Genomic DNA, 11,252 nt, shown 5'->3' with positions numbered 1-11,252 from the left:
ACAACCTAGACCTGGCATGTACCCCAGGTTCCCAAGTTCTCTCTTTGTGATGTGCTCGCAAGATAAAACGCAGGGGCGTGCCCAAAGCGACTTCGACGCAGCGTCTCATTCCCTCGGGGAACCATGGTTACATACGTAACCTAGAGACGATTATGTGGAAGACACAGTGAACTTGAAACTATGAAACTAACTATGAAAACTGAAGGACATCAGAGCCTTGATGCAGTAATTTAGTGGGGAAACTGTGTCATGTCCTCCTGATCCTAGTCCCCCCTTTCTCTTTCCAATGATTTTTATGTCATTTATAACTTTTTCCTTAAAAAAGTCCAAAAAATAAAATAAAAAAGAAATATTATATGATACAAATGCAACACTACAGTACATGTCCTCACTGCAGGGAAGTAACTTCACTCAATTAATGTCACTTTTAAGTAATTAAAGTCATTGTGTATAGTCATTAATTGTTTGTTGATAATGCTTGTGTTAGCTGAAGAAAAAAACAAGTATTATATAGCCCATCTCTTACTTCATTATATATACTAAATAATTCATACTGTGACATTTGAACATACCAGTGGTGTAAAGTATTTGAGTAAACAGTTACTGTAATTGATTGTCTTTTTGACTACTTTGTAGTTTTACTATGTATCAAAAATATTAACAACTTTTACTCTTTACTTGACTACATTTTTCAGTAAGTATATGTACTCTTTACTCCAAGACATCTCTGATGAGTAATGCAATTACAGTAATCATTACATTTGGCATTGCACCTAAGTTTTTCTGCAGCAGTTTATTTCTACTACAAAATAAGATGTATCGCCATCTACAGTGTATTGAAGGTACTATATCTTGTCTGTTTTGCCATTGTTCACCCAAACTCGTCAACAAAGCTATTTTACATGAATGCGAGTACATTAGCATATAGTTGCTGGTGTTTCATATATGAGATGAGGACATGGCTGCAGCTGAAACCAAAATGTCTAGTGCAAGTAGGCTGTGACTGTTTAATTTTACTTAACATTACTTTATCTATCCGTTATACTGAAGAGACCTTTAAAAGATATGGATTGACTTGAGAACTTGAGCTTAACTGAGACTTCAGTGTTTGAGACTGTTGTGTCAGCCTTGATTTCTTGCAATATTGAGGTGTTCAGTTTTATTTTGATTTAGTTCGTTCTCCTCACTCATCAACTGTTTCTTGTTTTTCAACTAGCATGTCTCTAAGGAGGATTACTGCATCTTTGAGCTTACATTCAGTACGAGTAAAATGCTTAAATTCTGTTAAAATCAGATACATAGACATTTACTATGTACGATTAGTGACTTGTACTGTAACTTGTAATGAAGTAATTTTCGCTGTAAGTATTTGTACTTTTAATCAAGTATGGTTTTCAGGTCATCTTTACACCTTTGGAATGTAATTTGTTTTATTAGTTACTTGTAAAAATGGTCTCCCAGTCTTACCAGCTGAAAAGTGCCCAAAACCAGTAAAATAGTTCAGGCTGGAATACAGCAAACCAGTTTAGGCTGTTTTGATCTTTAATCTTTTAATTTTACAATTCAAAGCTGTAATGACTTCAACCTAAAGAAACTGTATTCAGGGTCTCTTTTCCCTCTGTCTCTCTCACGAGAGCTATCAGAGCACATACAAGCAGTCACTTCTCATTTCCCTTGATCTTAATGGGCAGCATGAAGAGAAAAGGCAATAGGACATGGACCCAGTCAGCCATTCCCCTTTAATTCTCTCACCCCAAACTTTTTAACATTGCCCTCTTAAGAGTCGGCTGCTGACAACATTGATTTGATTTCTCGTCTCAGCTGTCTAATGCACTTGATTCTCTTCTCCAAATTAACAGAGGCATCTATTTTCAGCGTCTCATCCCTCTGGAGAATTACAGGGAGAGACGGGGGCAAACAGGATGGGATTGTGCTGATATGAGCATTTGTTCTAAATTACTGAGCTTGTTCATAAGACTGGCAGAGAGAGAAAGAGAGAGGGAGACAGAGAGAGTGCACAAAAGCAAGGAAAAAACAACAACAGCAACATTACAAGAGAAACTTAAAAAGATTTTGCGACTTTGGGTTCCAAAAGACTCTCTTCAGTGGAACTCAAAATGAGACATTTTAAAACATGCAAACTTTTCAAAAAGTCTCAAAAAGGATGCTACAGTCATACAATAGCTTGGTGAGATGAAAAAAAAAAAGTATTTATTTACTGAAAGACTTGGCATCCACATTAGCTCTATAGTGTGTTCATGAGAGATTTGTTAATGGATGGTTCTTTGAATCTGATCTTTTCAATGAACTGGTTGATCCAATTCATAAATAAATTAACTGCCTGAATGAATACGCCTGATTTCTGATTTATTTTTGCAAGAATGATCATTCAATTGATTTAAAAGTAAAGACATTTATATAGGAAGAGTATTTGTCTATTACTATTTCAAATAAATGCAGTTCTTTTGAATGTTCTATAGATATAAGAATCCTGAAAACAATAAAATAAAATAAAATAAAAAAATACATTACGCTTTCCACAAAAATATTAAGCAACACAACTGTTTTCAGTATTGATAATAATAATAAGCAATGTTTTTTTTTTTTTGTAAACAAAATCAGCATATTAGAATGATTTCTGAAGGATCGTGATGCAGCCCTGGTGAGCATAAGAAATGTATTTTACAAGCATTAAAAACATTTACAGACCGCAAACTTTTAAATACCAACGCTTAAAATGCTAATGATTCTTTTGCAAATCTAGCCAATCCTTTTCTCAAGTTCGTGATCCTGTTAAACTCAATGAATTGGAAAAATATAAGTGGATAACATCTGTTTGTCACAAAGCTATTGTATGGTTTCAGAAGACTTGGGATATAGTGCAGTCATAAGTCATATGGACCACATTTATGGTGCTTTGCATTTGAATCTCTCACTTGAACAATTCTTTTAAGAAATGATGCAAGCTTTAGAAGCACCCTTACTGTGCATCAACCACTTTGTCTTTTATTTCACTCCTCAAAGCACCATCCTGCTATCTCAGGCACGAAAGAAGAAGAAGAAGAAGAAGAAGAAGAAGAAGAAAAAATAATGCCCAAATAGGTGACAGAACAGTGTGATATATGACTTGGACTCGTGGAAGTTAATTAAATAGCCTGGGCAGTTACTAAAGTGAGATAGGAGAAGGAGAGAGAGACAAAGGAAGAGAAAGGGGGAGAAAGAAAGCTAGACAGCTCAACATGGCTGCACTAATTTGAATGAGAGGGAGGGGGGATCGGTGAGCATGGATAATCTAAACATGTTCAAGGTGCTCGTGGTATTACACTAACTGCAATTATACTGGACAGTGAATTAGGCTTGTAGACAGAGAAAGATGGAGACAGATTAACGTAAAACAGGAAGATGAAGAACAGAGAGGAAAATCAAGATCAGGAACAAGGAAAGGAGAAAGATCTGAAGTAATTAGGAGGTGTTTGGTTGAATCAATTACTGAGTACATGAGCCACTTTACATCTGACCAGACTGGACTGAAGTCACATCTACCACCTTAACAAAAGATGTAATGTAACACATTATATGAAATGTGAACATTAGATATCTTCAGAGCTCTTGCTAAAAAAGTACAGTACATGCTCTTCCAGTAATAATGTTTCTGTGATGAAGAAAACGTATTTGAACGCTTTGAGATTTACTGGGAATTCTGCACCAATTGCTCATAAAATTTGACTTGATATTTAACTAAAGTCTATAACACACTACCAGACTGAAACATGTTGCTGTTTGAAGTTTTTAAAGTGTTAGTTCATTTCTGAATGAATGGAAACTGAAAATACTGCTATAAATTACTCACCTTGCTTCATGTTGTTCCAAACCCATAAGACCTTTGTTCCTTTTCAAAATGCAAATCAGGATGCTTTTAATGATACCTGGTAGATTTATTGTACTCCTCTAAGAGTCCATGCAACCAAAACTTTCAAAAAAGTTCATACAAACATCCTAATAATTGGTTTAATCTAAGTATTCTGAAGTGACACAATTGCTTCATATGATGAACAGATTGAATCTAGACTTTTAGTCACATATACATTTTAATCAATGCAAATACATCACATCAAATACGGTCAGTTGCAGCTCAAACTTGCTTGCTTGACACTCACTGAACAAACTTCACTGGTTCTTGCAGAGGATCAAACATGCTTGTGTGACACGTCAGAACAAACCTCATTGGTTCTTGATTTATGTTTATGTGAATAAAGGCCTAAATTAAATCTGCTCATCATTTAAAATGTTTGTGTCATTTCTGAATACTTTGTTTAAACTGCTTGATTAAGTTTTAATTTTTTTTTTTTGGAGTTTCAGAAATCTCTCAGGTATTATTAAAACACCTTCATTTGTGTTTTGAAGATGATTAAAAGTTTTATTGGTTTGGAATGACATGGCGTAAATAAATTATGACAGAAATTACATTTTTGGGTCAGTACTTGTAAATCTGCAACTATCCTGCGACAGGAAGTCATCAGATGTGCACATAAGCAAGAGAGTGTCAAACACCAACAAATTGCGAGAGAATAAAAAAAAAACACATTTTAAGTAAATTGTTGACATGTTGCCACGAATCAACTCATGTGTTTGGTAAGTCTACTATGTGTGATGGATAATTCTGTAATTGATGCACATACAGTACTGTAGCATGGGATGAGTTGTCAGAAGTGTTCACCAAAATGACAGAAAACAAGAAACTGTGAGTTTTAAATGCTAAGAGAAATTAGTTACAGTAGTGCACTTGGCATAAACCACAATAATAGACAAACACAGTCTGTTTATACAAATTACAGACAAATAATGATGCATTTTCATGTCTTTACTAAACGCACCAAATGTTGCTGCCAAAGATCAATTAGTTATTACACTACCATTCAAAAGATTGGTGTCTGTAAGATTTTTAAGATGTTTTTGAAAAGAGTCTTTTATACTCACCAAGTCCATATTTATTTTATGAAAAATACAGTAAAAAACTGTAATATTGTGAAATAATATTACAATTTAAAATAAGTGTTTTCAATTTTAATACAATATATTTTAAAATGTAATTTATTCCTGCATGGTGAAACTACATTTTCAGTGGCCATTACTCCAGTTTTCAGTGTCACATGATCCTTCAGAAATCATTGCTAAAAAGAGTTGTGCTGCTTTGTTTGTTTGTTTATTGGTTGGTTGTTTAAAGCCACAGTTTTTTTGTTCAGATATCTTTAAGAAATAGAACATTTAATTTAGTTTATACTATGGGGCCGTCGAATGCTTGAATCTGATTGGCTGACGAACGTGCTCTCTCTCCATCACAGACGTACATACAGTTTGCACACACGCTAACATACGTGCTAATGGTGTTAGCGCTACTCTGACGATTTTATCAGTAAGATCAACTTAAAAACTACATGACTTTCTCACAAGCGAGGTAACAATGGCGCTGTTTGTGGAGAAGATAAACATACAAGATTCACTATTACTAGAGATATTGCTGCCGAACACTTTTGAGAGACACACAGACTCACAGAGGTAATCACTCTCACTCTCTGTCTCTCTCTCTCTCTCTCTCTCTCTCTAATAACTTAATTATTAACTGCATTATTCTGCTATCAACAGCTCAAACCTCCATTACTAAAATGACGTTTTGGAATTAGCAACGGAGGCGTTGAATGAGATGCGGAAGAAATGATCCTACTCTCAATAGCATTTTAAGTAGAAAAACCAGACAAATGCCTTGAAATATATCACCTGATCAATGTCTTGAGGTGTGGTAACCGTAGTATAAGTGGAATAATTGACTTTCGGACCGTTGAATTCTTAGAAAATAATGCACACCTGAAGCGTCGTGGCCGCATCACCACCTCGGGTGTGCATTATTTTCTAAGAATTCAACAGACCGTCATCAATTATTCCTTACTTAATTTAATAAAAATGTTTAAATATATATTTTTGTAACAATATAATTTTTTTTTATTTGCTGTATCTCTTGATCAGTTGAATTCATTCTTGCTGAATAATCTAATTAATTTCTTTAAGAGACATAGAGAGAAAATGTTAGTGTAAATCCAAGGGTTCACATACATTTTCCACCCTGCATGTGCATTTTTAAAAGTGTGTTCAGTAAAGACAAAACATATAATTTCATGTATAACAGTTTGTGTTTTTTGTTTAGGAATATTGGTTGTAATCTTGGTAAATCAGTAGTTTCTTGCTCATCGGAAATTGTAAACTTTTTGTCCATCCATGATGTGCTAGCTAAACATCCACATAGATTTCCCTATATACAGTACATTTTCATATACAGTACTCACCTCTCCTTCTGAAGACTCTAAAGTGAGGTCTTTCCTACAAGAAGCTTTGAATTCCCCTACTCCTGCATTGACTTCAACGCCTTTTGGAGCCTCCAGTGTCAGTGTCCTCGTCGGGGACTCTAACCTGTTAGAAGACAGACTTTTATGAAGTAATGACCACAGATCACTGTTTTTAATGCACACACAGCTTTCAATCAAACAAAAAATAGTAAAAACCATGCTAAACTGTCTTCTCTCTCATAGGTGGCAAATGTCTGATTCATTCTAGTGAGTCAGACTGTTCAGATGATTCACACTATTCAAAACGCGATTGAATGATTTGAGTCCTTGATTGCAATTTTATGTCTTCATCTTGAAAGAAAAATGCTGCTCCTCATCGCTATTCGCTGTTAACTAAATTAGGGTGTATTTTATTTTATTACTATTATTTTTTAGTTGTTGGGTTGAAGTTTAATGCTTTCAGCTGTCATACCAGTTCAGTTCATTCATTTAAAACCCATTGTTTTTGTGCCAGAAAAAAACAACACCATTTAGTTCAGGTCCTCTAATTTGATTGACCAAGCGGCACTTCAAGAGTGCTGATATTTAGTATAGCAAAGCTGGAACATTTCACTTTCCCAAACAATGCAGACTAATTATGGGCTTCACATTCAAGCTCTATTTAGTGCTATATGAGACAAATGATGCGCATATTGTAAAGAGGGAGAGCATGGTTAGAAGAAAATAATTAATCTGAGATCTGTCAGGGAATGAGATAACTGAATGAACTGTCCACTTCTGAATATCTACCATCTTCAAAACACGGCAAGTGTGCAACTCATTTTACTTGGAGTTGGAGTGGAGTTTCTCCTAAGCAAAACAAGATATTAAATGAGACAAAATGTAGAACATGACTTGATTTCATTGATCTGGACTGAATCATGAAAAGTGAGTGTTACGTAGTAGAATCATCATCAACATTTATTGAAGCCAGTTGGAATTAAATAATTGCTATTTGCTAACTATTTGGCTACTGGTTACATTATTATGTTAACAATATGCTGTTCTGGCCCTCTAAAGGAAACATGATTATTATTACTAATGTTAAAACTTGATTAATGTGTGCTGCTTGATATTGTTGTGGATATGGTGCTTTTTCAGGATTCTTTGATTTACTGAAAGTTCAAAGGATAATTTATTTGAAATGGAAATCTTTAACATTATACATGTCTAAACTGTCACTTTTGATCAATTTAATGCATACTTTCTGAATAAAAATATGAATTTCTTTTTAAAAAAATTATACTGATCTCAAACTTTTGTATGATACTGTATTCCTTTAAGCACACTGTATGCACTCAGTGTCGAGGTGAGTTGACTGAACATAGAACAGCAGTCAATATATAATTAATGACATGACAGAAATTAATATATTGACTTAATGGTTCCCTCTTTTTTACTCTTTTCATTCCTTCCTTGTTCTGTCTTGCTCTATCTGTAAGATTCCCTGTCTTCTGAAACGAAAAACTCAATCAAACCATTGATTTTCTGTTTCAGCATGCTCCAAAGCAATTTAGCAGCAAAACAAAATATCTTAAGTGTGCAGAGAGTGGACTTGATTTTATATGGAAGATAAGAGAGGCCTGCTTTAGTCTCTTATCTGCCTTATTCATTATTCCGCCAGCGAATTCACCCATTCAAACATACATCTTGACCTTTTCTGCCACTCTGACAAATGTATGCGTCGGGATATTTGTTACAGCCATATGAAAAGCAATAAACAAATATGACTGTTTCAAATTTTACACTTACATCACGTTTATACTCCTTTGGCTTCTTCTTGCTCACAAATGTTTAATCTTTGTTCAAAATACATTTATGAAGTGGTGCTCTGACTAGCAGTTTTCAGGTTTACTAAGCTAAAAGTCCAAGGGAGTTCTAGAAAAGTGTAAGAATTCAACAGTGAATATTACTGGGATAAATATATAATGAATCCGCTAGATTCACATTGTGAAGCTGTAGCTCAATAGGACACCATTCGCAGCAAGACTCAAATGTTGTGCATTTATGCCATATGAATACATATGTAGAGTTCTGAAGCATCTGAGGTTGAAATCAGATAACAATCTTACGATTTGAAAATCTTATGCTACTCTAAAGTTGCCTTTTATACCCTGACTTTGGCTGCCACAACATGTCAGGCAATTTCTAAGATGTGCTTTTGACGTGACTAAGATGTGTAAATAGCTACAAGTTCATGCTAGGCGTCTTTGCAGTTTGTCATATTAAAGCCTGAAAATTTGTGATTTCAGCTCTAGATCAGTGATGCCATTTCTTTGATAAAAGCCTTAAAATGCCAAAGTATTAGTAACATTTACACACAACATTGATGATACACATACACTCTCAAAAATAAGTTACAAAGCTGTCACAAAAGCAACCAAGCTAAAAAAAAAGTTAATATTTGTACCTTATTTACGCTGGAATGGTTCTTGTGATACCTTAGAGTCATATCTGCAACTTATAAGTACATATTAGTACCTAATTATTATTATTATTATTATTATTATTATTAATTTGTACAAACGTGTACTTTTTGAAAGGGTATTGTGTACTTTATGAATTTATGAATTTTCTGATAGTGTAAACAGTGAATTGAATAAAAAATAAAATTAAATAAAAACGTTTTAAAATAAAAAAACTTAAATATTTAAAAAGTAAAAATGCTTTTTTAAAGTTATTATTTATTGATTTTTTTAACAAAACATTGTTTCCTACTTTCACAAACCTTCCTACAACAAGCCACCAAATGAGATTTTCTCCTCTCATGAGTTTTGTGCTCTTCGTCGTATCATTTATCACTATGTCTCCAACATGCTCATGGTTACAGAAGCTGGGTACTGACTTTTGACTTTTGAGAATAAGACCAATGACGACATTAAGCAGCTCAATACCAACTGCTAACCTTTGACTTCATGTTCCTCTCTGAGTATTTACTTTTGGTTGCAGCCTTTCAGATTGATGAATGACACTGTACCATGGATAGATGAACATCAGCCAAAGCCAAAGATGAGAAAAGCGTTGCATTTGACATTTTCAAGCCTCCCTGAGTTTTAAAGTTCCTCTCTGTGAGCTTCTCGCTTACTGGGCTCCATGATGTTATAGGATAAAACCAAGGGGATTCTTAGAAACTCATTTAGAAAGTTTTAAAAGCTGTTCTAGTTAGTTTTGGTGAAGCAAAGAGACCTCACTGCTTTACATAACACGATTATCATCACAATCGTTTCATGGCAGAAACTTTAAGTGCATAAATATGAAGCATAGCACTGCAGATAATGGCGCCAAAAATAAGGCTTTCAAGAAAGTTCACTGGAGCTCTTGACCCTCTGAGTGGGTTTCCTTTATAGCTCGCTGAGCTCTTGGCCCAATGGCCCATTTCCTGTCCTCAACATTCCCTGACAAATCCTCGAATCGGTCAAAAATGACTTTTCGGCAGCCTCCCTGTCTGCTGTGTGAAATGTAGCTGGGGAAATTGTGGCTGGCAGCAAGACCCTGTGAGAAAACGTAAAGCAATTTCATGCCCGTGCGCATCCATTACTGATAATTTAATCGATAGGGATAGAACTGGGGGACCGCCATGGTCAGAGAGGGAAGTAGGAATAAGGTAGGCTCATTGGGTCTCTAAAGCACTGCTGTGGCAAGGAAGGAGGTTAAAGGAAAAAAGGAATGATATTGTATCTCATTTCACTCCTGTCGAAGAATATCATTCATTCGAGTGAAACCATGTGTCCTGGGAATTCACCACATCAGGGCCGCTTCAAAACAAGACGTTAGCGTAAAACTGAAGCAGAAAAGAGTGAGACAGATAGAGAGCTAGAGAGCAACTTACAATAATGTTCACACACACACACACACAAAAAAAAACTAAATAGTGACAGTGACAATATGTAGTCATACATAATTAATTAAAATAAAATAAACAAGGTGTAAACTTTGGCCATACACCGTTCAAAAGTTGATGGTCAGTAAAATTTGTAAATGTTTTAAATGCTCACCACTAATATTTGAAATATTATTACAATTTTAAAATATTTTACCATTTAAAATAATCTTAGATTATTTAAATATCTAATGAAGTAGTTTTTGAAGTATCTTTAAAATATGCAATTTAGTCCTGTGATAGCTAAGCTGAATTTTCAGCAGCTATTATTTCTTTGTGTCTTCTGTCACATGATGTTTCAGAAATATGTTGATTTGATCCTCAAGAAACATTTCTTCTTATTATAAGTGTTGAAAACAGTTGTGATGCTTAATGTTTTGTGGAAATTGTGGTACTTTTCTTTCTTTTGTAACAATACAAATGTATTTACGGTCACTTTTGAACAACTGAATACATAGTAATACTACTATTACTACTACTACTACTTTTTTGAAGAATCCTCAGAATTCTTTCAATGATATGATGTACCTGAGTGACTTTCCTTTTGTGGAAATGACAGATGACAACAAGGGCAATTTACTAAACGACTCAAGAAATGTAAAGGTCACCACCACAGATCGATATGGCGCCGAAACCACATACATCCTCAGGTTCAAAATCATCTAAAAATTAAGTTGATGCTCTTATGGAAAGAAAGAAACTACTTCACTCATCCATACTGACAGTATTAGGAATGGGCAGAGAGGTATCACTATAGATGCCAGAGTAATCCCTGAGTGATAAGGTAATCAATGGATTTGAAGGTCAAGTCCGAGGGGTGGATGCTCTCAATGTCCGTATGAGTGGAAGGTAATTTAATGTGGATTTGAGAGGGCTGTGTTGCCAGGATCACATCTACAATGAATCTCAAGTATAATCATGCATTACCTATGCAACTGACACTCATACAAGTCTGTGCTATGATAACTGAAGCACCTCAGTAGTATCTCTTAAAG

General features: G+C 34.8%; 1 protein-coding gene across 1 annotated transcript in view; it reads right to left on the bottom strand.

The window, feature by feature from the left end:
• Positions 1-6,338: 6,338 nt before the first annotated feature.
• The window catches only part of sgcz (sarcoglycan zeta), a gene marked incomplete at its 3' end in the record, with an annotated part of 91,873 nt that continues 86,959 nt past the window's right edge, over positions 6,339-11,252 (bottom strand). Inside the window, exon 6 of the mRNA XM_016561866.1 lies at positions 6,339-6,462. Coding sequence (XP_016417352.1) covers positions 6,339-6,462 — 124 coding nt within the window. The remainder of the gene's footprint in view (positions 6,463-11,252) is intronic.

This window comes from Sinocyclocheilus rhinocerous, unplaced genomic scaffold (genome assembly GCF_001515625.1).
Source record: "Sinocyclocheilus rhinocerous isolate Xijiao unplaced genomic scaffold, SAMN03320098_v1.1 scaffold829, whole genome shotgun sequence".
NCBI lineage: Eukaryota > Metazoa > Chordata > Actinopteri > Cypriniformes > Cyprinidae > Sinocyclocheilus > Sinocyclocheilus rhinocerous.
This window is presented reverse-complemented; position numbering and strand designations above follow the sequence as displayed.